At 42.2% G+C, this 27,525-nt stretch overlaps 1 protein-coding gene across 4 annotated transcripts in view; it reads right to left on the bottom strand.

Annotated features, from left to right (window-relative positions):
- The window catches only part of LOC147136448 (hyccin 2), a 38,878-nt gene that overhangs the window by 9,208 nt on the left and 2,145 nt on the right, over positions 1–27,525 (bottom strand). Inside the window, exons 2-13 of one of the 4 annotated variants that reach the window (XM_086051050.1) lie at positions 15,059–15,135; positions 13,521–13,597; positions 12,632–12,733; positions 11,098–11,277; positions 7,774–7,854; positions 6,094–6,209; positions 5,616–5,711; positions 4,049–4,165; positions 2,758–2,845; positions 2,492–2,648; positions 2,352–2,372; positions 1,837–1,989 (exon numbers count right to left, since the gene is read on the bottom strand). In XM_086051050.1, the coding sequence (XP_085907176.1) occupies positions 1,837–1,989; positions 2,352–2,372; positions 2,492–2,648; positions 2,758–2,845; positions 4,049–4,165; positions 5,616–5,711; positions 6,094–6,209; positions 7,774–7,854; positions 11,098–11,277; positions 12,632–12,733; positions 13,521–13,577 (1,168 nt within the window). In that variant the 5' untranslated portion in view covers positions 13,578–13,597; positions 15,059–15,135. The remainder of the gene's footprint in view (positions 1–1,836; positions 1,990–2,351; positions 2,373–2,491; positions 2,649–2,757; positions 2,846–4,048; positions 4,166–5,615; positions 5,712–6,093; positions 6,210–7,773; positions 7,855–11,097; positions 11,278–12,631; positions 12,734–13,520; positions 13,598–15,058; positions 15,136–27,525) is intronic. The other 3 variants (XM_086051052.1, XM_086051051.1, XM_086051053.1) reach the window with 3 other exon arrangements.

The raw sequence follows: 27,525 nt of genomic DNA, 5'->3' as shown, positions 1-27,525 counted from the left end.
AGGCACTCTGGAAAGCTTGCTGAAGCACGGGCATGCACGACAGAAGGCTCGTTCCCACTCACTGAGATAAGGGAATACTGTGACGTGGCAGAGGCCTGCGATGGCAATCGCTAACGCTGCTGGACTGCAAAACAGAATAGGGAGTCGCTCACGTGAATGCGCGGGGGCGAGCGTGAGCGAAAAATGCGGTGCAGTGAACCGCAGCGTGGAAACAAGACGTCAGGTGCTCTGCCGGTCATTTAGAACGGATCTACTTGATCTACTTATAAGGATGAGAAAGACAGCCGCTATGACTCAGTGAGTGACAAGGGCCAAAGAAAGAATGTGCGCGTGGGAAGGAGGCTGAGAGGGTTGGACGGGTCCATGCAACAAGGCCACTGGCCTCACTTCCTTCCAAACCAAAATTGGCATCTATTCCACTCTTGCCGGGCAAAGAGCAGCGGGCTGTTAGCTAAGGGTGTGTGTGTTGGGCGGGGGGGAAGCCATGTTTCCACCAAGCGGTACGGTTCAGTTGAGCATTTCCCCCCCAAAACATCAAAATAAAAAACGAAAATTTAAATTGTCGGGGTTTGACCACTGATTTACTAATCCACATTTTTTGACCGACTGAAATCATTCAAACTTTCAACTGTTCATCTTATTCCTATTACATTTATTGTTTTAATTTCAAAATAAAACCCCAAAATTAAGACTTCAAAGGTCCAAATCGTTTGACAGGGCAAGCCGGTCTTCCCATTAAGAATTCGCAAAAGCGGCTATCAAACTAGCAAGAGTCGGCTAACCCATTCAAAATGTCCCTGTTAATTTTCTGGGTTTTTTTTCATTATTCATTAAAAAAAAAAAAATCTGCCAATTAATTGGTACAGTATATCAAATTTTTTTCTGCTGATTAACAGAACTGGCATTGGCCTAAAAAAAAACTTTTTGGTTGGGTCCTAGACATCATATAATAACAAAGCAAACTGTATAAGCATCTGAAGAATTCAACCAAGAAGAATGCAAGAGCAATTCAAAACAATGAAAAGTCTGGAGCAGTGCATTTGAATGAGCGTGAATGGTCGGTTGTCTGTGCTTGACATGGCAACCAGTCCAGACTGTCCAAAGTCATTTGGGATAGACTCCAGCTCAAGCCTGACCCTAATGGGAAAAAGCGCTACAGAAATAGCACGTGGATACTTTTGAGTAAAAACGACGAGGCTTTTCCACACGCAAGTACAGGCCCGACAAGATAACACGTAAACCATTGCTAGTCATTCACTGCTTGAAAAAATATGTTTTTTTCCGTATTTTCCTAACATCTGAGGACGCGCGGTGACAAAAACAGACACAGATGCTAACATTAGCTGCAGTACTGTACTCCGCCATTTCCCTTTGGAAACTGAAGCAGTCCCTTTTTCTTAAGGCCCTTGGTCAGCTCTTAAATAAAACACATCTAACCAACAGTCACATGCCGGGAGGCTTCGTTCTATATCAGCCTTATTCCGACTTAGTGATGCACAGAGTGTCTCGTGGCTTTCTCGGTTTCCTGCTGTAAATGAAGAACTGAGAAATGAGTCATCCCAAGCCGTGTTAGGCTTTTGCAGTAGACAAAGTAGAGTAGCGATGCCTAAAAATAATAATAATTTTGATAGATTGTTCATCATTTTGGGGGAGGGGGGGGGGGGGGATGTGTACTGAACTGAACCCAAATGTACTCGCTTGGTGCAAACGGGGCTGAAGGGTACGGGCAGGGGAATGCAGAGGCAGCAACGAGAAACCCCGCAAAGCTGAAGAAGGGGAGGAAGAGGGTGAGTTTTGGGTGGTTGTTGCTCAGGGTGTTTCGTCCCTGTGCCCTACCCTCAAGTGTGATGGGGGGAATGATGCTGCTGCTGTGATGGTGGTGGCTGTGAGGGCCCGCTTCTCTCTGCTCATTGGCTGACGGGTGTCGGGCGGGGCTAGGACGAGCGACGGTGACGCTCAACTCCGCGTCGCTCGAGTAGTCAAAACAATCTGGGAGTCAACAACACAGACGGGGAAACGGGGGTCTTTAGTGGCAGCGGGGCCTCAGCCACCTCTGGTCTCAATTTACGATAGTTTACAGAAATAAAAAGCAGAAGCTACAATTCGAAATGCAACCTGCTACGGGCCTTCTACAGTGATGAAGGCGGAGGAATCTGCAAGCACCATTTTGTCATGACTTTCTTGCCAGAAAGTCGGGTGGACAAAGAATACGAAGCAGCGAGACACAAACTACATGACGACAACTAGAGAAAGTGACAGGAGACACCATTTTGCTCAGTGCTAATGGTGTGACAGGAATCTTTCTCACTGCTCAGATGACCAAAATAAAACGATTCAAATCTTTTCCTCACCTAAAAGCTGCTTCTTGTGGCCTTTCACACGTTGGGAAACATAATAATAATCAATATTTGCATTACTTTGAAACGGCGATAAAAACGATGAGGGCATAAACGGTAATCGATGAGCGTGCCGACTATTCCCGTAGGCTTACCCTCTCTCTTCCAGCGGTGGCGTCGGATGGAGGCGGTGGTGATGGCCGAGATGGAGATGCGGCTAATGGTGGGTGTCACTTCCACCTGCAGAACTTTGCGCCCCTGCGGTTCGTTCGGGGCGCTGTCTGGCAGCGAGTTCTTCATGGCGTTGCCCAGCTGCGAGACGACACATAATGCAAACGGACAGCGAGGCGGCAGCCCGATTAAGTGACGCTGAAGGTTCCCGCACGCCGGCGCAACTGTGTTTGTTGAACCTGTCACTTACCAGGAGAGGCTGGGAGTAAAGCTCCAGCTGGGCTCTGTACAAAATGTCCTCCAAAGCTTCCCGACCCATCTCCCACTCTCCATTGTATCTACCAAAAACGACACAGACACACTACAGCCTCAAACAATGTCAAAGATAACATGTCCGCTGACAAAAGCCACTGATGCTTGATCCACACAGTCAGTCAATTTAGTCTTACATAAGAGTGACAAAGGGAGATTCTTGTCAACTTGACTATGATAATGCAGCCAGTAGGTGGAACGTTTTATTTAGTTCAATTCAAAATGTATAGATTCACTGCACGGTGGCTGCGTTTACATGGACACATTCCTTCAGATCAAAAACCTGACCGGAATAAAAGTGCTTCATGTACACTCCCCGTTTGGAATATTCTGATCTGATCGAGCCCATTCCGATCAAGATTTTATCCCGAACGAGAGTGGTGGTTCATGTCTATTGATAATCCGATCGGTGCGCATGAAAACACTTATTCCGAAGTTTCGCAACAAACGGTCTTTACCGCTGTAACGTCAGTATACGAGTTTCCGTTATCCCTGGAAGCTAGTAGAAGCAGAGCGAGTGTTAGGTTGTTTGAGTCACGTGTTAAATGTGTGAACTCGACGTTACAAAGCAAATGGGAAAAATACGCAAAATAACGCTAATGTTAAAAGTAGAAATGGACTGAGCCATTTCCTGCTTGCTGCTGTGCCTCCTGGGGAGAAAAATTAAGCCGGCAGTAGATTGGTCACACTCGGTGAACACTGGTGATTCGAGTCACTGCGAGATGAGGGGGGCTGAGGGGGGGCGGGTGGGGGGGCCCTTCGCTAAGAACGAGATATCATCGGGGAGGCCGTAATCAGCTTTGCATCGGCCGTTTTCATGAGGGAGGAAATCACCTGCTCCCCTGGCGCATCACTGATGTAATCAGTCTGCGTTGAGAGGAGTGACTGCCCTTGGCACCGTGATCAAGTTTGCTACATTGGAGAGCGCAATCGCAAAACAAATGGATTGGTGTGCTTGGCAGTTTTTTGACAAAGCAACATGGGCATATAGGCATATGTATATCAAAAATAATTCTAAAAAGCTCCCCTCAGTATAAAGCCACGCAGCTCAATAACCACAATAATTAATCGACTGTATTGTTAGGTTAGTACTGTACCTCTGGGAGCTTCAATAAAAACTGACCATTATCCTTAGGAAGAATTGTGGCTAGAGCACTTGTAATCGATTGCGCAAGTATATCTAATGAAGCGGTCGCCGAGCATGGACAACGATAGGCTGAGACACTTACATGGCGTGATAAACAGCAGTCAGCATCTGCACCATGAACTCAGGGTCCAAGAGCACGCGGTTGCAAGGCTCCCTCCAGAGTTTCTGCTGCTGCCGCGGGAAACCGCATACACACAACCTGAGGATGGCACACACACACGTCGACAGCAGTCGTGAGAATTATGTGCTCACCGGGAGGCTTGACTTGAGGGCTGAGCGTTGTTGTGACGCTCTGCAATCTCCACAGTCAAACCTCGCCGTCTTTTCTCAAGTGAGCCCGCTCCGGGCGTTGTCTGCCTGCCCGCTCGCAGCGCGGGAGTCTTCGGTCATTGCGAAATAGTCCGCGCGCCGCGGTGGCGCCGTTACCGGCGAAAGCCTCAGAGTACAAAGGCTCATCTCGTGAATGACATATTGATTCTTACTGACTGCAAAAAAAAAATTGTTGGACACATGAAGAAGTGAAATTCCTGACCGGGCGTTGTCTGCCTGCCCGCTCGCAGCGCGGGAGTCTTCGGTCATTGCGAAATAGTCCGCGCGCCGCGGTGGCGCCGTTACCGGCGAAAGCCTCAGAGTACAAAGGCTCATCTCGTGAATGACATATTGATTCTTACTGACTGCAAAAAAAAAATTGTTGGACACATGAAGAAGTGAAATTCCTGAGGAAATTGTCTGATGATAGATGCTGCCACCAAGATGAAATGTCAAAGAAATTAATGAGTTTAGGAGTTATAAAGCAGATTAAAAAGTCGCGACATATGGCAGTCCCATAACACCGCTGAGAAACTATTCGAGGAGTTCTGTAACTTTTTGGCCAGAGGAAAATTTTCCAAGCACACCCGGCTCAAATCTTGATGCCAATTACACCTGGCTATTATGTGGACATATACAGGTAAATATCCATTTTTGATTGATCATTTTTTTACCGAAAAAAATGTTGGCATATTGTTTGATGAAAAAAAAAAAAATCTTTACATGAATGAAAGACAAATGTGAATAAAATGTAAAAAGGGACTTTAGTCCTGTAATAATTTTCAATATATATTTTTGAAGAAATTCAGTACCTTCTTTATTCACGGACATCAGATTTATGTGAGGATAGATCACAATCATATCAGATCTTTTAATGTGGCAGGGAGGAGTAATTTTTTTACTGGTGCATCAGTCGGTAAAATAAACAGTTATGCAATTATAAACAAAAATTTATTCCAACAATTTATTGCAAATTATTTATGGGCCGCCGGCATTGTTGAGTGGACCCGCAGGAATCAGGGAATCCAAGTTTGACCACACCAGAGTTATAAAATGCAAACATACCTCCTATGAGGTTGCGGACACCATCTGACATGACATCATTATTGGAAAAAACCCCAAAACAATAAATGTTCCGCCGAGAAAAGTAATAGCCCGCCTATCCCAAAGACGCCGTACATTTTGTACATTAAGTTGATATTGTAATTCTAATATTAAGTGCAATAAAAAATGAGCACAAGAGTAATAAAAACAAATCACTGGCGGCAGAGGAGCTTGAAGTCAAGGTCGCATATATTTACGTTGAAGGTGTATTTTCCGGCTTTGCGTGCATTCCTCACCGTGAGCTCATTCTGCAGACTGACTGATAGGAGGACAGGGGCATGTAGACCACAGCGGAGTTGTAGCACAGCATGAGGAAACACAGCACCTCAAACCTGCAAACGCACATAAATGTCACACAATGACGGTTGAGAATCACATCGCAGTCTTCGTATTCCAAGCACAATTGAGCCAGGTTTTTTCGATTCTGCCGTCTTAACATACACTATCAGCGGAGTGTTTTACACTGCCTGTAAATGTCAGCATTCTTTCACCTTGGAGTGTGCGCACGTCCGCACCACTGCACCAGGTCCTCAAGACCTCCAGAGGAAGAGCTGTAATCAACCATGTGCAGTAAACGACTGGCTATGTATCATCACAGGGAAGCGTCAACCCTTGAGGGGCTTTGGAGTTTCTTGTCATAAACAATATTTCGGTCCGACAGACGGATTCCCACATGTGCTCAAAGGAAGACCCGGTCTTGATAAACGAGCGTACCTATTCTGAGCCGTGAAGGTCTCTCTCTGAGGGTGGAGGCCGCTGTACACCACTCGGATCAGGTCATGTTGACACAAAGCTCCCTCTGTCAAGGCCATGGAGCCCAAGCTTGAAGGCTACACACATACGGAAAAAACAATTGCGCAATGAATGTAAAACGTTGACTGGGATTTACAAAGTAATGTGTCTAAACTCTGAACACAAGGTCACATTTGAGCAGTTTTGAACCACGTCCTCTCTCGTTTAGGCATAAATCTGAATAAGTGTACAATTATCAGTGGCAGAACTAGTTGTTAGCACAAATGTCTCACATGCATGTGATCCCGATGCTTGCATGACTTTTTTCTGGGTACTCCACTTCCTCCCACATTCCAAAAACAGGCAACTTGGGGGTGATGTTACCCCGAAGGGTAAGTGATAGGATAGTCAATGCTAAGAAGATTTGTTGGTGACAGCTGTAAAATTGAGCCAAGTAGCGGGTTGGTCCATTTTTCCCAAATTTTGGTTATTTTTGAGGAGTTAGTAGTATAAGTTAGTAGAGTAGTTCGATTGTGGAAAAAAATATGATTCACGATTATTTTGGTAATAATTGAAATCACGATTATTCATTTATTTTTTGGTACAAAACAAGAAAATGTTTAAACATAAAAAATATAAAGACAAATAAATGTAAGTAAGTTCCTTTTGGACCAAACTAAATTTATAAAATTAGTATTAAAAAAAATGGTGCAAATGTATGAAATTCAAGTATGATTTCCCTTTGTAAACAAATGCATTGAATATAAATGCATTTTAATAATATTCTTTTTTACAATTATGCCAATTTTGTAAACGGGGAGTGTAATAATCGTAACTGTAATTGAATTTCATTTAATTGCACAGCCCTATTTTGGAGTCTATTTTATTTTATTTTTTGTCTATTTTTATTGCATGCCTTTACCGATTTGGTATACAGTAGTTGTATTACCTGACATCTTTTATTACCATCTATTTTTGAAAATTGTAGTAGTTTTAAAAACAATTCCATTACTGTCTGTTTCACCTTACACCAGTGGAATGACAAAAAAAAAAAACATTCCTAGTCGTGAATGTACCTTTCACTGACAAGTGACAACTGACAATCAAATCTATATGGATTCTGATAACTCAGTCAAAACTAATTACAGTGGAACAAAAAGACATCGTTATCACCGGGCCTCTTGATTGTGATGAACAGTTGACGTCTCTGCTAAATGAAAGTGTTTTTTTTTTTTTTCCTCATAAAGACCTTGCATGCTATGAGGGGAGGATGGATGAATTCAAGGAGAGACTCAAGGGTATGCAAATGCCGGCGATGTTTGCTGTATTTTATCATCATGCATGCTTAAGCCTCTCAAGCTTGCTATTACGGTTATAAATCGCCTTCAGCCTGAGCCGCCCTCGTCATCTTGTTTGAAAGCATATAATAAACTCTCGGATCAGGTGGAAATGCACTCCACTCCACGTGTGCTCTTACTAACCTGTGTTAATGAGTGACTGTGCTTAGCGTACAGGTATAGTTGCAAGGTGGCGGTGAATCATCAGACATGCCTCATTGCAAGTGCAAACATTTCAGTGCCTGCCTAAATGACTACTTTGTCTTATTTCTTTAAATAGAAGAGGGCAAATAATAAACTGGGCGGCGGGCAGGGTCGTTCTCACCTCATGATAAATCGATGGTTTGGATAACGAGGGGATGGTGAAGGAAAGGAGCTTGCTGTTGCCATCTTTGTCCACAATCTCCTGGTAAACGGGAAAGAAGAAAGAGAAGCCACGTCACGAACGCCGACGGAGCATTTCTTTGAACAATCTGGTCCCCAATGCTCAGTCACGGTAGTAAGTCTTCACAAGTTAATCAGCGCAACAGACTGCTGCAGGGCTGAAGTAAAGCTCCGTGCGACACAGTCAGTGAATGACAAAAACTGGAATAAGTGACTTACCACCCTAGCATAATGAATAACAAGTAGGTCGGGGTCAAACATCAATACCCAATGAGTAGTGCTGCTATTTCACAAAGCAAAATACAAACATCAGCTGTCAAGTATGAGCACGTTAACTTTAACGTGATGCAAATTTGATCTTCTCCTCAATGGAATGTACAGCACTGTAAAATGTTTAAGACATTTGTCAACATTAACCATTTATAATAGAACTACTTCAAAAAGAGAGCTAAGTCTGGAACCTGATTAATGTTTGTGTTGTGTTATTTTGAAATATCAAAAATAATTTTCGGGGGGCGGACTAGAAAAGTGTATTGTTGGACTCACATACGTCACTTATTTGAATGTATGCTTAATTTGCAAGATACTTGCAAGTCATCACGAGTGGGTTTACTACATTGCGTAATCGTATCATTAATAGCAAATGACCTGATAATACAGCTGGTGTCAGGTAGAATAATCACATCTATAGAACCATCAATTTTCAGGAGGGGGAAAAAACGTCTTTTGAATTGTTCACAAATACATCGACAGAGAGCAAGCCATTTTCACCACTTCACAATTATCAATAATATGTCACACTAAGAGACCTGCGGGAGGACTGAACAGTAGAACCGATTTGAGAAAAAAAGTGTCAAATTGACCAAATTTGTACTGTGACAATCTCAATGATTATCAAGTGCATCCACACAAATGTACAGCAGCATGTTTTAAAATTTTCCATCAAGTGTAGACATTTGCTTTTCATTTGCTTATCTTGTAAACCGGCGAAAGAGGATTACAAGCGCCGCCACTCACAAGGGTTATCAAAGCACTTGTTCCTCTCGTCTCTCAGCGTGTGAAGACCCATAAGAACGTCGTTATGATTGCATCATCAGATACGCTGTTCAAAAAGCGAAAGGGGGATTCACGGGAGGTGAATGAAGCCTCTTAGAGAGCAAAGTCAAAACAAATTTGAGCTAAACGGCAAAATTGATCCATTTTAGCTTCTTCGTCAAAAAGAGGGGACAAGATTCTGGAGCGAGCAGACAATCAGCTAAATCAATTTGTTCATGAGGACAGATTCTGAAAGGATTTTAGGACTGCAGAAATCTTTTTAGTAAAACCACCGCCGATAACTCAGATGATTCATTATCCATACAGGCAAACAAGTTAAAACGCATCATTCACTCCTCCGGACGGGTTAGTTCAGGTCTTGCCTTACTGGTTTGTGCTTGTGTGTGGCATCGCCAAGAATCAAGTTGTTTATCACAGCCCGGGCATGAAAAGGGTGGGGTGTGAGTATGGGGGCAAACTGCATGTGTGCAGAATGAGAGGAATAAATAATGCATGAATATACTTTTAGCAGCATCGGCTGAAATGGAGTGCTAGCTATTGACGTGTTTGTCTCCCACACGCTTTGCATACTTTCAAGATGAGCTTTCCTGATGATGCAATCTAACCGCGGAACATTAGCTGGGGTTTTCCCTCTAGGTTGCCTTTCCGCTAGTTGAAAATGGAGCACCTGTCTGAGAATTAAATCATTTGTTTTGATGCCGCTTGGAATTTTCCACATTAAAACACTATCCAGTCAGCTTCTATCTATTTAAGTTGACAAAAAAACAACAACAAAAAAAATGTTAAGAGACGTTCCCCATTTAGCGTCAATCGTAAAATGCTGATTCCTCATCGATAACGCGGGTCAAGTCGGGGTCGAGACACGGCTTCATGTATCACCTGACCCAAACGCTGGCACCAGTTGAGAACCTCCCGATCATGCCATACTCGCACAGCTATGCTGGGGAGCAAGCGGCTCTGTTTCCACTGATCAATGCAGCCCGGTTCACAAATTGAAGGGTCCTCCGATGTAAAAACTACTTCAAATTATTTATCAGAAAATGACTACGATACCACTTTTCATAGTGGTAGGTCTTCATTTATAGACAATATTCTAGCAAAAGCAATATTAACAAGAACTGACTGTAGCCTGGCTACTCTGTGTTTTGCTACATTTAAAAAGGAAAAGTAGCATTTGCTATGTTATTTGAACAACGTACAATGCAGTAAGTAAATATTTCTGAATTCTGCAGGTGCCAGTTTGCGTGTCTCTAAGCCGGTGATTCCTAACAACTGCGACATGTTTTTTCCACTTAATCAGTCAAATTATTATAAACTATTTTCAATTGATGTATCTTTGTTCATGCTGGCGACATATAGTGACAGGCAGAACAATTAAATGCTTTTTCTCTAGATGGCAGAAGGGACAATTTACAGCAGGGGTGTCAAACTCATTTTTTGTCGGCGGCCAGATTGTAGTTATGAGCCACTGTGAACCCATATAAATGTGTGATCGCCTTATATGATCACATATACACAACAAATTGATGGCTAGCTAGTTTTGAAGTTAGAAGCCGGTAAGTAATTGTTCAATTATTTTTCAATTTATTGCATGGCGGGGGATTGGTAACAGATAACAAATTTGGCAATATCTCATAGCGCAGTGTTGTTAAAAGTGAAAACTATTTGCAAGAAACGTGATTTGCCTTCGCGGACCACAGAAAATTAAGTTGCGGGCCCTATCTGGCCTTGAGTTTGACACCTGCGATTTACAGTTTATCCACCTGCTGCTGACAAAATTATAGCTTTGTGGTGAACTAAACAGGTCTCAATTTCACACTGAGTGAGTAAATTTGTGAAGAAATTACCGGTGAGATCACGTTTTACATTTTTGTTTTGTGGTGGGTCCTGAGATTCTCCTGATGTAAAATATGACCCTTGGCTCATTTAAGGTTGGGAAACACTGCTGTTTAATTCAATATAGGGGAATTTGACATGGTACAGAACTGTGTGGTGACATTAACCATAAATATTCGGCAAAAATGGTGTGACATCCTCTCCCTGTAGAATGTATTACATTTTTTTTTAAGCAGGACGTTTTTCTTCGTTTTCTCATCTTCCACCGTAACAGACGTGTATATTCTCTCTCGATCACACCAAAAGACAGCAGTGCGTCCAGCACCACATTACCGCATAGTGGAAACGAAGCTTCGAGCAAAGCGACACCCACCAAGTTGTAGATGCCCAGGAGGAGAGCCTCAATGCAGCCATTGCTCTGACGATCTCTGCTCGCCGTGACTCGAAGATACACCCACACCAGCTCGGGCAGAAACTGCAATGTGAAACGCCGCAGGCGGTCCTCGGAGCTGCGGTACAGCTCGAACAGCTGGTGGCACACGGGCTCCAACAGCTGGATGGATCAAAAGGGACATGCGTAAGAAGATACGAATCTGTGCCTACGGCTAAAGCGCTCATCTGACGAGGTTGAACGCACAACAGTCGCTCTATTTTCCAGTTCGAGCATCGAGGCTTTCTAACACGGATGCGCATCCTCTTCACATTACCAAGCGAGGCTCGGGGGTCAAAGTCTCGTCGATGACGGGAGGTATGGAGGAGTAAGGGAGTAAAACAATGAAAATCGGCCAGGATGCTCTTAAAAGAGCCAAATATCGTGCTCCCGTTTGGACCTTTTAGCGGTGATTAACTCGAGAGTCTAAAGAGCAATCTTATTGACACGCACGCGACAACTTTGGCACCTATCCATTTCTTACACACAAACACTCACGTGTGCACGTGCTCTCTCTAGTGAATCACTAATGGGATTGCACAGGCAGACTTGAGATTCAGAATTAATTTAAGTCTGCGGTTGGTTGATATCAAATTTGACCATGAAGGAGCAGCGAGAGGAAAAAAGGCTGCCAAGATAATTGGATTCTCCCACTGAATCACTAGTGTAAAATTAGAGTTCCATATCACCGAGTGTCTCTGGGCTTTCATCAAAGATTGTCTTCAAGCCACAAAATAAATGTGGAGGCGAATTTGCTGGTACAGAAAGCACAGAGGGGAAAAAAAAAACATTTGTTTGTATTCGTCGAACGCCTCTGATATGTCCTAAATATTCACCACTGAAGTTGCACAAAAAAAACAAAAAAAAAAACAACAACATTTCTCGTAATACTTCAGCTCAGTGAGCATCTCAAAGGTGACCTCTACAACTTCTTTGGCAATGATGTACCAGTGATGGCAAAGACAAAAAATGTGATGGCGACCATAGAATTGGAATTGACTTATTGCGACAGACGTAGAAAGGCTGTACATGCACGTCTGTCCTGGCTGCTCGGTACAACATACTGTAGCTAAAGGCAAGATAAGTCAACAATAAAATTGAAAGTAAATGGTGGTAGTGGGTGGTATTAGTAATCGAGTAGCCAAAGTAATCTTCCTCTCCATTTTCGTCAACGTATCCACTATCCATCCTGCCAGAAAGTTGGGCGGTAAACCATTTTCAACTTCTTCATCCATTTGTATGCCAGTTAAGAATGTTAGAAAGGTACTGAAAACATTAACGATACAGTCAACACAGACTAGAAATAGTGACTAAATTGGAAAAAAAATAATTCAGTTTGCATTATTTCCTATGGGAATTACTGTGCCGAAACATGAACAATTTCAAGGTACTTTTATTTATTTATTTTTCTTTCTCACATCACTTAGGTCCGATTTCCCATTGTGTTATTATGCGTGTGTTTTTTATTCTCTGTCACCTCATTGCCGGGATCCTGGATGACTCTGTACAGCGCTGGTACCAAGGACTTCTTCAAATGAAGGCTGCCAGCATAACTTGAGAGGTGGGTTTCTGGTAAGGACTGAATAAAAGTAGAGAAAACTGTGTCAGTTTGGCTGAGTGATGCCATTTTTTGGTCATTTCTTTAAATACTAGGTGGTGCTATGACACAAGAAGACAGCAGCATTTCATTATTTACATACATTTAAAGCAGCGTTTAGAAAGTCAAGAATCCTCTGGCCAAATAAGCCGTTCCGGTCCCTGAAATCAACATTTTCATATTCTTCTCCCTTTGTGAGACAGGGCCGAACGGAGGCAATGTCAAAAACATTCTGGGCAATGTGATGAAATCAGTGACAGGCTGAGCAAAATGGATCCACTCTAGAAAAGGAGTTCTTGACATCAAATCAGAAGAGGCTGATTGAACCTCAGACAGCAGCCTTTTGCATGATCAAACACGGTGTTCTGCCCTTCAACACTCACACAAGAGTCGTGCCTTCTATTGAGCATTTCTTAGTATTTTCTTGCTGTTGTGATTGTGGCCACAACTACTATCTCTTTCTTTCTTTCTTTCTTTATTCAGCATGCTCAGTTTTAAACTGTACATGGATGTAATAGCTCAAGAAAAACTCTCATTAGGGACTTTCCGTACACAGAATAATCTCGACCAAACCTCGAAACTGATATCTACTGCTTAATGAAGTCAACTCACAAATTTTCTTGGCAATAATATGTTCCATGCGCCACTAGTCTAAACACGGCATTCCGATTAATACTGCATTCGTGGAATAGGCGTTAAGTAGCAAAATCCAACCGTTTTTCGCCATCAATGTGAGTCAGAATTGAATCGGCAAGAGAAGTGGCATTACCTTGAATTCTGAGAGCCATTCTTCAACAACTCCACGCTCTGAACCCAGCATCTTCATCAGAGACACCCCTCAGCTGCCTGGTGCAAAGAGAGGAACACATAGTGGGAAACACCCAGTTGACTTTGTTGAAAGCAGCATTAGTACTATTGTATAGTATACAGTATAAAGTAGTATTTTAACACGCTATTACACTTACCTGTATATATACACTTGAATGACTTTTACAAATTTTAAAATGATGCCTAATGGCTAATAAATGTCTCATGATGCAAATTGTTTGACCCGGGATGAAACAGGTGGTGTTCAACCTGAGGTTCCACTGTATGTTTAACATTGACAAAATGGCAAAAAAAAAACCAAAAAAACTAGAAAGACAAATTGTACAGTATCCAGTCCAAGTCCAAACATTCTGTATGTAAATTTTTGCCCAAAACTTTTTTTTTTTTAAATATCAGAGGTGCATATTGCAAACCTTTCTTGTCCCCTCATATTTAATTTCTTATGACACCTCATAACAAAATAGAAGAGGAGATACTGACTCACTACATGGCACTGTTACATAATGCGCTACTATGCTGACCTCACCTGTCACCATGCATCAATGAATAACAACCCTCACCACAGCAACCATATCGGCCGTGATGATAAACCTTAGGTGCCCAGCTTTCAGCTTGGCATCTTTCATTGTCATGACATCGCATGCAAATCAAACAAGCATGCGCAACTTTAACTCCTGATACAATTTTGCATAATCAAGATGCATAAAGTAAAAAAACATACTCTGTTTTGCTCATGTAGCCAGCAGCGTCTATTTGGGTGGCCTTCATTAGTATAAAATGTAATATTAGGTTATTTGTAATGTACTGCATACTGGAATGTTAAATACTATTATTATTACAAAAAGTCGCTGTGGAGTTTAAAAGAAAATTGAAGGAATATTAGACAAACGCAAAGAAAGAACAAGAACCTAGGCAGGATGAACAGAGGCAGATTACATTTATCTGAAGGTGCATACTGCACTCAGGGATATAAAAAATACACACACACGACAGTGTGAAGTGAGCGAATTGGCAACTTTAACTTTTGGAAAGAAATGCTCTCACCACAATGTAAGATCATATTTAATGCTGTGTAGAGAAGTGAGGCAGCGGATGCAAAGCAGTACACACATACCAATAATCTGGACGAATCTGAGCATTTACTCCACCTTCCCAGACCGATTATCGGATGTGTTTGAGTGATTAACCTGTGGTGTGGAGTGTGTTACAAAGGGTTTTTTTTTTTTTCCCCTCTCCCTCATCTGATCTGATCAGAAAATGGATGGGGGTCACAATCGTAAATGTAATCCAGTCCAATATTCCTGATCGCAAATCCTTAAGTGTGCAATCAACAGTGAGTTTGGTGGATCCACAAACTCGAACGCGCTCAAGATGTTAAAAATCCTAATTTGTGAACCCGGCTCAAGACTCCACACTAGTTCATCTGAGATGCTGTTTACAAAACTAGTTAGGCGCATATATCGGCCTTTGTTTTCTTACCTCGGGGAGCGACAACTCAGATCTCCACAGGGAGAGTCGAATGGTTTTCGACTATGTCACGCATCTTTGAGGGTCACCTGAGACAAGAGCAGACAAGATCAATAATTAACAAATACCGGTACTCCTTTGTTTGAAGTTTGAAAATTGAAATACTTAATAAACTGGATACACACATGGCAGGGACAGCAGAAGAAAAAGTCACGGTTTCATCAACACGACTGCATTAGAGGTTGGCACAAAGTATGTCAATGGCATGGAGAGAGCTTGTATTCAGATGCTAACAGTTGCATGGATTGCTATTTGACAAATGAAAAGTGAAAACATAAATTAATCAATCAGCGATTCGTCGACGTGACTATCAAAAAAATGTGACCTAGTTTCACCCGGACTTACTACAATGTGTAACAAAGTCAAGCCACGTTAAAAGTTTGGAAAATTTTGACCTAGCATCAAAGACGTCGTGGCAATGAATAGCCTGAGTTGAAGCGAGTGCAGTGAGGTAACAAACCACTCGTTGACATTGTTTTTTGTTTTTTGTCTTACGATGGCTACTACTACTACCACCATTACTGTTTTTACTACTTTTGCAAATTTTTGAGCCTGAAGGTGAGCCAATGCACACAGAGACTAAAGCAAACAGATGGCTGCTGTGACACCTCCAAAAGCCCTCTTAACTCATTCACTGCCAAGGACATATTTATTTGTCTTTTCACAATCCAGCCAGTCAATCACAGGAATTTATGTATAGTGGTGGGCGATATGGTAAAAATATCATATCACGATTAAAAAAAAATAAAATCACGATCACGATTTTAGCATGATTCTGATCGTTTTTTTTGGACTAATTTGCACATTTTCGACCATTTTCCTGATGTGAAACATATAAAACATATTTAAAATGTATATAAAACCCTAAAAGAAAAAAAATGACATTTTAAGCCAACTAAGCTTTCAGCATAGGTATTAATTTGAATAGTTTTTATCAAAATGTGCAGTGAATGTAAACGTAAAAGGGAACATAACGTAAAAAATAAAAACACAGCTCGTAACGCGGGTCTAGTACTTTGAAGAGTCTTTTAAACCCCTCGTTCTCCGCAGTTTGAATGGGAATCATGTCTTCAGCATGGTAATATGTTACTGCCTCAGTTACTTCTTTACACCGTTTGCTTGTTTTTTCATATGGAGTGCCCTTATTAAATGACTGTGTTATCGTGGGTTGTGTTAGCTTGGAGCTAGCGGCTGGCTCTGGCTACCATGTGTCTGATCTCCGTTTGCTTTGGCTGTCGGCGTAATTTTTTGAGTGCTGTCTCCGCAAGTGATTAAACAAGTTTGTCGTGTTGCCATCCGACATCCGAACCGAGTCTCTCCAAACTTTACAAATAACTGGTTATCGCTTTCTCCTTCGAGGAAAAGCCAAACCAAATCGACACTGTAGATGTGGAGTTTCTTTTCGGGACCAACTCTGCTTCGCGGTGACTTTCCGCAATAGCTTAACGCCATACAAACGAACAGGGAGGCGGGAAGTGTCACGTACGGGGCGCTGTGCGTGGTGTGGTTGGTCGGGTATGTGTCAGCGGCTCTGAGCCGCCATAGAGCAAAACTGTATAGAACATGCCCTGTAGACGATCAAACGATCTTTCGGCTTCATGAGATCGTCGACACGTTACAGTCCTTAACGATCTAATATCGTCATATCGCCCACCCCTATTTATATACGTATATTTTTTTTTTCTCAAACGGTAAAAGAGGGTTTGAAAATGTCTGACAGTGAATGAGTTAATGTTTAGACAAGTTTAGCATGGAATAAAGGGTGTTGGGATTTTAAAAACAACAAGGCACAAACATGCAGAGTTTAAGGTCAAAACCAATAAGTGAATAAATTGCATTGAAAAGTACTTATTTTGAGAGATGACAGGGGGGGAAGCCGCTTACTAACATTTTTAACTAATCAGGACTCCGCAAGCGAAGAGAGTACGCCGCTTATACCCGAGGTGCATACATTTCTGAGCACTCCAGCTGATTACGAATTTCGGAAGCAGCCTTGTGTTTCATCTGAATTGCTCTTACATGGAAATGCAACTCAAACGGAAAGTGCAGAACATCAGTCGCGTCTGTCTAGTGAATTGCATCTTATGGGGTGAAAGCTCAATATTCCTGTCAGCCAAAACCACCCGTTTGGCTTTCATTTTTAACATGCTAAATAATTCCGTAATAAGGCTTAAACATCAAAAACATTTATGTTAACATGCTGGCATTAGCATTGAGCATGAAGTGCTGCTGGTCATGTGAGCGACCTCAAAAATGTTTTCCTTGCGTGATTGCGGACTGTGAATACACTCTATTTTAAATATATCTACATATTTGGCATCTCCTACAAGTTTTTTTTTCATGAGACCATGGCTCTTCACTTATTAGGCTGTCTAACAAAAAAGATGAGAGCACAATCCGTCTAAGGACACTAAGTCAGAGGTGAGGGAATTGAATGCGACAGTCATTATTTGAAACATGAGATAAGACAGGGTATTTTGGAGTTTCCTCAAGTTGTGGATGGGTTCACTTAAGTGCAATTTAACAGTTTTAGTTCATCATAGTAACTCAAGGGCATCCAAATCTGCTGGGAGAATAAATTATTCAAAAAGGTGGCGAGAACATTTGGTTTTCTGTTGGGTTCACAACAGCACCAAATGTAATATTGTATTTTCATCCGCCCTGGGAAGCCATTATATGCCAATACAGTATTTAGTTCGCCAACTAGCTGTCACTGTCCTAGACAAATATTTCACACAAGTAACAGGGTTCGACAAATGACAAGAAGCAAACTTCCATACACTTCCCCACTCCTTGAATATACAAGATTGGCTCATTGTCTACAGCTGTGTTTGCAACGGGCTAGCAAAGCACCAGCCCATCCTGTTTACTGTACTTCAAACTCATATTACAATAGCACAAAAAAAAAAAAAAACACTGCTAAATAGTGCCCATGGTATGAACAAAGTCAACTAATGGACTTCGAACATAAAATGTATTATTCCTTTGTTGACTTGTAGTCTGGCTTGGGCAAGGCTTTCCATCTAAAACAACTGTGTTGAATATTTATGCAATCTGAGTCCACTATAGACACAGTCTTATCTCAGAGTTGTAAACACACAAGAAATCGATCACTAAAAACACTTAAACCGCAGGTCTAAATGCCCGATTCAGGTCAGTCCATTTATTGCCTATATAAGATTTATCCTTAGATTTCAAGTGACCAATTTCCAGCTCTTGTTGGTAATAGCAAGGAGACCAATTTCATTCAATGGAGACTGAGGGCAGCATGAAAATGGAGCGCTACAGCAAAGTGGTGACTGTGGAGTATAATACTGCTGTGACCATAGCTAAAGTACATCAACAGGGCTAAGCTAACATGCGTTTATCTTTGTCATGTGTTTAATTTTAAAAACATAACCCTCAATTATTAGTTGTTCGACCATTGAAAAACCAGCAGTGGTTTTCCTCACCATATAGTTTCAGCTGAGCACGCTCTGGCTGGCTGAACAGGTTCTAGAAATAGTACCTAGTAGTAGTATCATCTTTTGTTGACGAAAAAGCAAATGGCAACTAGAACCCGGTCAAGCCGAGTAAGTACCATGCAGTGGAAAAGCAGCATACAGTTTGGACATGAATAAAATGTGTGAAAAAAGTACAGCTGACTCAAAACAAACTAATAATTGAAGTGAAAATCTGCATGCAATCCAAAATAAATTAAATTTCCTCATAGCTTTCTTGTGGGAACTGATAATCTGCTCTCCAGAATCGAACAATACTCTTTACTCATGACACACTGATGATGTGTTTCTAATACTTGGTAACTCATTACACCGGGGTGTTCAAACTCATGACAAAGCACGACAAAGAGACAGTGTCATCCACAGCTGCAGTTAGGCAAACGAGACAGGCTTGAAATATTTACAAGGACAGCCAGAAATGATCTCTACAGCGAAACCAGTTTTAGGACAGTTTGCTTCTAATTTTCACTTCCATCCATCCATCCATTATCGATACCGCTTATCCTCACAAGGGTCGCGGGGCGGGCTGGAGCCTATTCCAGCTGTCTTCGGGCAGTGGGCGGGGGACACCCTGAATTGGTTGCCAGCCAATCGCAGGGCACACAGAGACAAACATCCGCACTCACAATCACACCTAGGGCTAATTTAGAGAGTCCAATCAACTTACCACGCATGTTTTTGGAATGTGGGAGGAAACCGGAGTACCCGGAGAAAACACACGCAGGCAAGGGGAGAACATGCAAACTCCACACAGGGAGGCCAAAGCCGGGATCGAACCCACGACCTCTGAACTGTGAGGCGGACGTGCTAACCAGTCGGCCACCGTGCCGCCCCCAATTTTCACTTGTTGTTTCAAAATATTGGGACTATCGTTTCAGATGTGATCTGTATACTTCTTGAACACCTATTCCAGACTAAATTTGGGTCAAGATATAGTACCATATCTCTTCAAATAGCAGCCTCCAATTGAATAGATGGCGTTCCCCAAATGCACAAGTCAACCCTTTGCATACATGAATACCACACCTCCAATAGATGCCTTTTTCTTCAATATTTAGTGGCGCTGTAATTACTTTTACTATGACTGCTACCACTGATGTGCTGCAGTAGATGTCATTGGTACACTGTGGGCCAAGCAGACATGACATCTATAAAGCTGACGTTCCTGAGTATTTCAACATACTCCCATTTGTGACTGGATTAAAAAAAATGCATGGAACAATTTGAAATGATAGCAAGATCATTGGTGAGGCGTTCCAAAGACAGCTGTTAAGAGTGAATCTATCCAATGCGGGGTGCAGAAAACAGATATACACAGAACACCCACGCAAGCACATTGAGAACATACAAAATCCAGACAGGATGGCCTGAGTTGAGGCGCAAACTCTAAACCTCTCAGAACTATGCACAACATGTGCTAACCACTAATTGACCATGATTGACGCACTGTAGATATTAAAGCTGACCCCCTAACAAAAAATGGCTGGTACTCCGGGCAATTGGTTAAATAAAATACCGCCACCACTATACATAAAGTAAGTGCTCTAATAAACTGCACAGCAGGGGAAAAGCTTACTCTCAGGACTGTTAGAAACCCAAATGAGCGGTGCCAAGTTTCAGACATTGCTTTTTTTTTTTTTCCTCAAGGTCATCTGAGCTCACTCAACCATGAATTATTGAGCATGAGCAAGTCCTGTGCTGGTTTGTGCCACTTCAGACTGCCCTTTATTTCTTCAAACGAATATCCAACCAAATTAGGTCATCGCGTCAAGGTAAGCATATAACAAACAACATGCCTAAGTATTCCTGCAACTCGAAGGAAACCGGGAAACACTCATCCTTTTTTTGGTGCATGCTTATTTGCAGGAGGTCTTCGAGGAACGCCCACACACATACGGTTCATCCGAACACTTTCCCTAGGAAGGAGGATTAACTCTTAATACGCGACCACGGTGAAACTGACGGCTGTAATCCCGCCCCGTCGGCCTCTCTTTATCATTACGAGAACCAGCCACTCGGCGGCGGAACCGGCTGTCACCTCGGGAATTGAAAAGGCTTTATTAATAGCAAATTCAGCTGTGGAGAATGATTCACCTTTGTTTTGAAAGAGAGACCCATGCACTTAGAAAGGAAGACAGGTACAGAGTCAAAACCACATGCCTTTGAAGTTTGGGTGAGCAAAAGGTCGCCGTCCGACAGAATAGCACAGTCAATATGTCCCTGAGCTAATCAATGATCCTCCCCCAGGACACAAAAACTGACATATTTGGGGAGGCCAAATATGTCCTGAGCTTGTTCAGCATGTGTGAGCGAATGACTACAAAAAACAGACGGCGATGGTGATGTGCGATAAGGACGGCGGGAAGCATCATCCTTCCCTCGGCGCTCATAGGCCAGGCGAGGAGAACTGAGGCGTACGCACATCCAGGGCTAAAATTAGCAACTGCAGCTGCAGGGCCAGACGTGCTGGGATGGGCCCATGTTGCAACACACGATTTCTCTCTGGCATACACACGGTACACACAGTGTTCCACCAATTAGACAGGGCGAGCCACAACAAACATGCAGAGAGAGCGCAGGTGAACACCAGCAGCATTCTGCCTAATCCTGAGGCTCATCATCTTAGCGTATATTACCTCCAAGTGAGGGAGGGCATATTGTTTTGCTTGTCATTCATTGGTTTGTTAAAGAGGGAAGTCAACCCAAACATATTTTTTTCAAGAATATGTTCTAGGCAGGCCCACTAGTTGGGACAAGGCATTCTGATTAATATTGCGTTTGTGGAATATGAGTTAAGCAGCAAAATCCACCAATTTTTATACATCTCTGGGGTCGGCCATTTTGTCACTTCCGTCCACTGAAAATGACATCATAACTGCTCAGCGCTCAGGTAACGACCAATCATGGCTCAGCTTCGGAGAACAGGTGAGCTGTGATTGGTCGTTACCTGAGCCCTGAGTAAGTGCGATGTCATTTTCAGTCGACAGAGGTAATAAAATGGCCGCCCCCAGAGATGACTAAAAACGGGAGTTATTCAGAATGCCCTGTTTCAACCAGTGGGCCTATAAGAAAAATGTTTCGGTTGATAAGCATAAATGGGATTTTCATGAAACTCTGTGGTGAGCTGGGATATATGTGTTAGGTTTTCGTAAGGATCTGGATAAAAGTCTTGAAAAGGGATGGAGAATAAAAGTCATTTAAATCAACTGATTGTTAATTTTTGATTACTGTGATTGAGTCTAGAAGCAACTGAGGCAAAATGGAACGCACTACCTGCCTGAAAGCAACAGCGGCGCTGTTGACTCAGGCTCAACTAGCTTGCTGTTTGACGTTGCAGTACACTTGCATTGGGGCAAAGCGGGCTAGTGAATCATCAGAAGGAGCTGCACCAACATGGCGGTCGTCGTGAAAAGTAATGGCTTTTCAGTCTTGGATTGGCCTTGGTGGATGTCTATGCTCTGCTGAGTAAAGTTTAAGTGATTTGATTATATTGTCACACGGGAACCAATAAATAGACTATGGATCAGCATTTAACAATGGGGGCTTGAATGGATTTTGTCTAACAAGTGATAAGTTTCCCAAATGAGTGATCAAGGAAAATCTAATCAAAGGTTTGTCTGTAATACAGCCATGACACAAACTGGAGATTAAGACCGATCAAAAGCATTCTTATTTGTTTGGATATCTTAACAACCAAGAGTGGTGCTGAATACAGCAATTCCAAAAACATGAATGTACTTTAGGTGTGGATGTGAGTATGAATGGTTGTTGGCTGAATGCGCCCTGGGATTTTCTGGCCATCAGAGGAGGGTGTACCCCACATCCCCAGAATCAGCTCCAGTTAACCACAACCCAAATAAGAACAGCCTCTCCAGAAAATGGATGGATGGATGTTCATATAGAACACCCAGTGAGTCAGATCCAGACGTACGTTTCTAAACCATATAATGGCGACCTGAAATGAAGTACTGACTTGCTTGGTGGAAACGTGGAAGACAGAATGATGGGTGTTGTAAAGATGCAATTGACGCTCTATTTCCCCTCAATGAATAAATAATACCATGTCTTAAACCCAGCGTTTAGCATTAAGATTAGATCCTCAGAAATAGTCAACATAGCACTGACTGAAAGGCATACCGGATAGAAATATGGATTGCACTTGCTGTTGGTAAGCAAGCCTCAACAAAAGTTGACCTTGAGCATGCCAACCACAAGGCTTTAAACCACAGAAGGAATAGCTCGAGAGAGAGAGAGAGAGAGGGGAGAGCACAAAAGAAGTGTGTGCATTAATACTCAGTGCTAGTCCTGAGAGCACGGCTTCTGCATTAAAACCACGATGAGATTTACATTTTGGCTCCACAAAGTGCACTGCGGCTGGTGTAAATACTAGCGTAACGATGACAAAATGCCCACAGCAACTAACTGTAGCCAAACTAATAAGCATTAGCGAGACCGCTCCCGATGTTATTATCCTTCTAATGCTCTGTCGCGTTCCACGGCGCGTTTGTTAACAGGCGCCGCGCTCCCCACTGTTCTCTCCTACGCTTTCCTTCCACGTATTTCCAATCCCATCTCAACATCAAATAGCTGGCGCTAATTCAAAGGCTCCATGGATCACCCGGGATTTGGCGACTGTTCAAATTTGGACTGACGGGGGAGTCGTGACCAGGAAAGAGAGTCGACGAGCGTAGAGTGGAGAGGATGATGCCTGATGTTACCTAATACTGACCACCCCGCCGCATTAAAACTGGTTGCCGTGAGCGCCGCGTCGGACGAATTATATCAAATGTTTTGCTTCTTCATTGGATTTACGTAGACACTTACTTGGATTGAAAGGGTAGCTTTGATATGGGTGGGTAAGAGAAAGAAAATGTGAGAAAACCAGAATATATATCCATGTTAGGACTGAGAGCTTTTATTGTTGATACATTTTTCAAATAGCTTTACAAATAACTTTAAACGACTGCACATTTAACGGTTAATTTACCTTTCAGGATTTCAAAGGGAACAACCATCCATTTGAATGTATTTGTTGTAATTAGTGGGAGCCCTGTGCCGGTTTCTCTTCAACGAGCCGCTCTCATTCTGGGGTAATTTTTCTTTTCTTACAAAAAAACTTCTTAGGATTGTCTTTTAATGCTTGGGCCCCATGTGCCGGAGCGGTTTTGATGGCTTCATTGCCTCATTTGCGAGCCTGTCACAGCATATTACTCAGAAAGGGTTTGGTGCGTGCAAGTCAACGGGCAATAAATCTGTACTTTAAGTAGGACTGCTGATCTTGCCTCTTAAATACGGCTTGATTTTTCTTGGAAGTTGTAGGCTCCTCTTCCGCCTCATTATTTGGCCTGTTCCCCTTTTCTAAGAAGCTTGTGGTCACTTTGTTTTTTTTTTTTGTTTTTTACTCAACTTTGCTAGATTGTCGGTTTACTTTATCTTTGTATCAGGTGACCAAGATGAGCATTTTGCACCTGATTTTCAAAATAAAACTTCCATCAAATGTAGAACAGCTGTTCTTAGTTTCTGTTATTTCATCAGGGAAATGTGTTTTAAAATCACAACTTTAAGAGAAGTCAGATGAAATATATTCTTACAATAAATTCTATACGGCCCCACTAGTCTACACACGGTATTCTGATTAATATTGCATTTGTGGAATATGAAATAAGCAGCAAAATGCACCCGGTATTATCCAGCTCAGGGGGCCGCCATTTTGCCACTTGATATCGACTGAAAATGACCCCATAGTTGCTCAGGGCTCAGATAATAACCAATCTCAGCTCACCTATTTTCTGCGTTTGGTCAAGTGACGTTTGCAAACTCATCTGACTTTGGGTAAGAAGTTACCCATTTCTGTTATTTCATATGGGAAACTGTGTTTTGAAAATCGGAACAATCGAGAAAGAAAATGTATAAAGAATGTCTTTGTCAGCTTCCACTGTTACTTTAAAAGTACACCCTCCGCCAACCAAACAGTCCTTTGATGCAACCAAGGACTTTGGGACCAGACAGTCATGAACCAATGTTTGCTCTTGGCCCGGCCGGATATGTGCTTTCTGAATGCTCTCGATGTATTCACAGGTATCAATCAAATATGCACTTTATTGTTTAATCTAGAGTATTTTATGGTTCAGCGCTGGACCTCTCAACAGAAAGATAATCAAAGAATGGTTGTGCAGATTGTAGTGGCATCCAAACTCACAGATAGACATGATACATGGCAAAGCGGTGAGTCACATCCAGTCGACTGTCAAGCCTGTGCACGCAACCTGCCTAAAATGATTCCACTATGCCTTTTAAGAGCACCAAGTGCACATTTACAGACGGGGGAGGGGGGGGGAGACTAATGCAAATTGTGACACATTGAAAGAAAGCAGCGCTTCACAGGTAAAGTGCGGATGAAGTCTTGGGGTCTGTTATCTGAAAGCTCACATTTGACAGTCTTCCAGTGGGGAAATAGGAGAACATCAGTGGGCTTGAAGCCTGTGTGATCCTCTGAGTCCGTGGGGGCGAGCGAGCGCAGTGGAAAACAGCCCCCGCTGCTAATCCATGTCCTGACTAATTACAGTTTTGATCCTTTGGGTGAGCGCGTCGCCTCGAAAGGAGGGAGCAAACGCACTCATACGGACATTGTTTCAGTAAAATCAGTCACACTTCAATCATACCTGTGTTACACATTTGCGCTGTTGATTAACTATGTGGCCATCCATTTTCCCCAAAATGCTAATCTGGTTCAGGGTTTTCTGGAGTGGATCTATACCAGCTGACTTTGGGCAAAAACACCACTCACACTTGGATTTGCCTCAGCAAGGACCCACTACGTCACTGTTGACTTCAGGTTTGCTGTCTAAAGAAGTGCAACATGCTGTCAGCTATGAGAAACAGCTACGGCACAACTCTGAACATGGAATGAGGGGGACCAAATTGACCAGGCAACTTCCTGCATTGGGAGGAAGCATGAGAGCCACAACAGAAGTGAGATGACGCCAATGAGCAGAGTTTTAGGTTTATTCGGCACAGTGTACATACTACTTTAATGCCCTCGCATGAGGGAAAGGAGAGCCACAGCCGCCGATATACTTTTCAGTCGGTTACTGAACACTAGGAGTACAGCAATAACAGTAACAAACAGCACACTCACATGTACACTCGCCAGAGTGAGCCCAACATCAGGCCGCCCTCTTAGGGTACATACTGTAAGCTAACACACAGATGGGAAGGGTAAGACTATTAAAAAAAAAAAGTATATGGTCACTTTAGTGCCCGACTGATTAATCGGCCAATATTAGCTATTTTAAAGCCTAAGGATTTTTTTTTTTGGCCAATTGTTTTTTGACACATTTACATATAAAAACATAAGAAAAAGATAGACATTAAAACACCCCCCCATGAAAAAAAATTGGAAAAAAAAAACCTACCGATTATGCAATTTCTTATAATGTTAAACACATACTAAAGCAGAAAGCAAAACAGTCAAATCTTCTGCCTGTAATTCATATGATTCATATCTTTATAAGTACTAAGGGGAGAAACATTATTTTATTCCTCACATATTTGTTTTATTAAATCGGCCAATTAATTGGATGGCAGCATTTTATTTTGCCAATATCGAAATCGGCATCAGCCTCAAAAAACCCATGTCGGACGGCCTCTAGTCTCTTTATATGGTGGATTTTCTGATATTGCGGGTGGGTCTGGAACAACACCCTCAATATCGAATGGGCTTTACTGTAATCTGACTTTGGGACATTGTGTTGCTGTGGCAAAGCAAACAGTTGCGGCAATATCCCCACTTCCACGGCATCCACATAAAAGGCATAGGCTGATATATGATGGCTCTGATGCAGCAATTTTGGAGGATGTCTTTTGTAAAAGAGGCTTTTACTTTTTACTGCCTTCTTCTCACCAAGAACCCGTAAGTTGCCGTGATCAAGTTTTATGCGGCGTGTAACGTTAATGTGAAGAGCTTTCGTCAGGCCCCACGCTTATCAACAAAGGGAAGATTTAGTTTTGAAACCTCACCATAAACAGCGAAAGGCCTGCTAAGCACAGGTGCCATTTGTCACTGAACGGAGAAGATGCAGAGAGACAGATTAACTGGGTAATTGGGAGTTTCTGCTCTAAAATAGCCTGCTGTCCTAGTGATAGTCCCAAAACACACAGCCACAGAGACAAGAGGAAGGGAGGGGAAGGAGGAGGGGATGATGATGATGATGATGATAATTGAGGATAAGCAGCAGATGGCATGGCATCAGTTCTGCATTTTTGCCAGCGATGCTATGATTTGAAGAACCCGCATATGCAAAGATGAGGGGAGTTAATGAAAGCCATTATTGTTTAGGGTGGTTAGCTTTAAGCACTTTTGAGCACCAAACAACCCGTCAATTGCTAATCAAGTCTTTTAAAACAACCACACAGGTGAAATGTGGTGACCAAAAAGCAGAAGCCCCTTAATAGGCAACCATGCGTAGCAGGGCAGTTTTGATCAGATTTACTACTCATTAATTAGACGATTACAAAGCAAATGAATGAAAAGTCAGCTCATAGCCTACATAGCACTGCCATTTATTAGGGAATAATTGGGCCACCGAAAAGAAGAAAAAAATGTTAATACTACAAATGAAAGCACACATTTGTGCTCATATTACCATCACCATATTTATCGTAAAATTATATATTTTTCACATAACATTACAATGAATTCATTTTAGTTTTGCTTTGTGGAACCAAAACATTTTTGAAAAGTTATGACTTTAAAAAGTACTTCACATGTGATTTTTGCTGTTGTAATTACCATTTTTAAAAACACTTTCTTGCAAGACAAAACTAAAGCATATTTACTTTTCTGTTTTAGAATTTGATTTTTGAAAACATTTGGACTTTATTCTTGTAAAATTAAAACATACTCCTCATAGTGTTTAA

Source organism: Filicampus tigris, chromosome 14, assembly GCF_054856515.1.
Source record: "Filicampus tigris isolate MCC_2025a chromosome 14, RoL_Ftig_1.0, whole genome shotgun sequence".
NCBI lineage: Eukaryota > Metazoa > Chordata > Actinopteri > Syngnathiformes > Syngnathidae > Filicampus > Filicampus tigris.
This window is presented reverse-complemented; position numbering and strand designations above follow the sequence as displayed.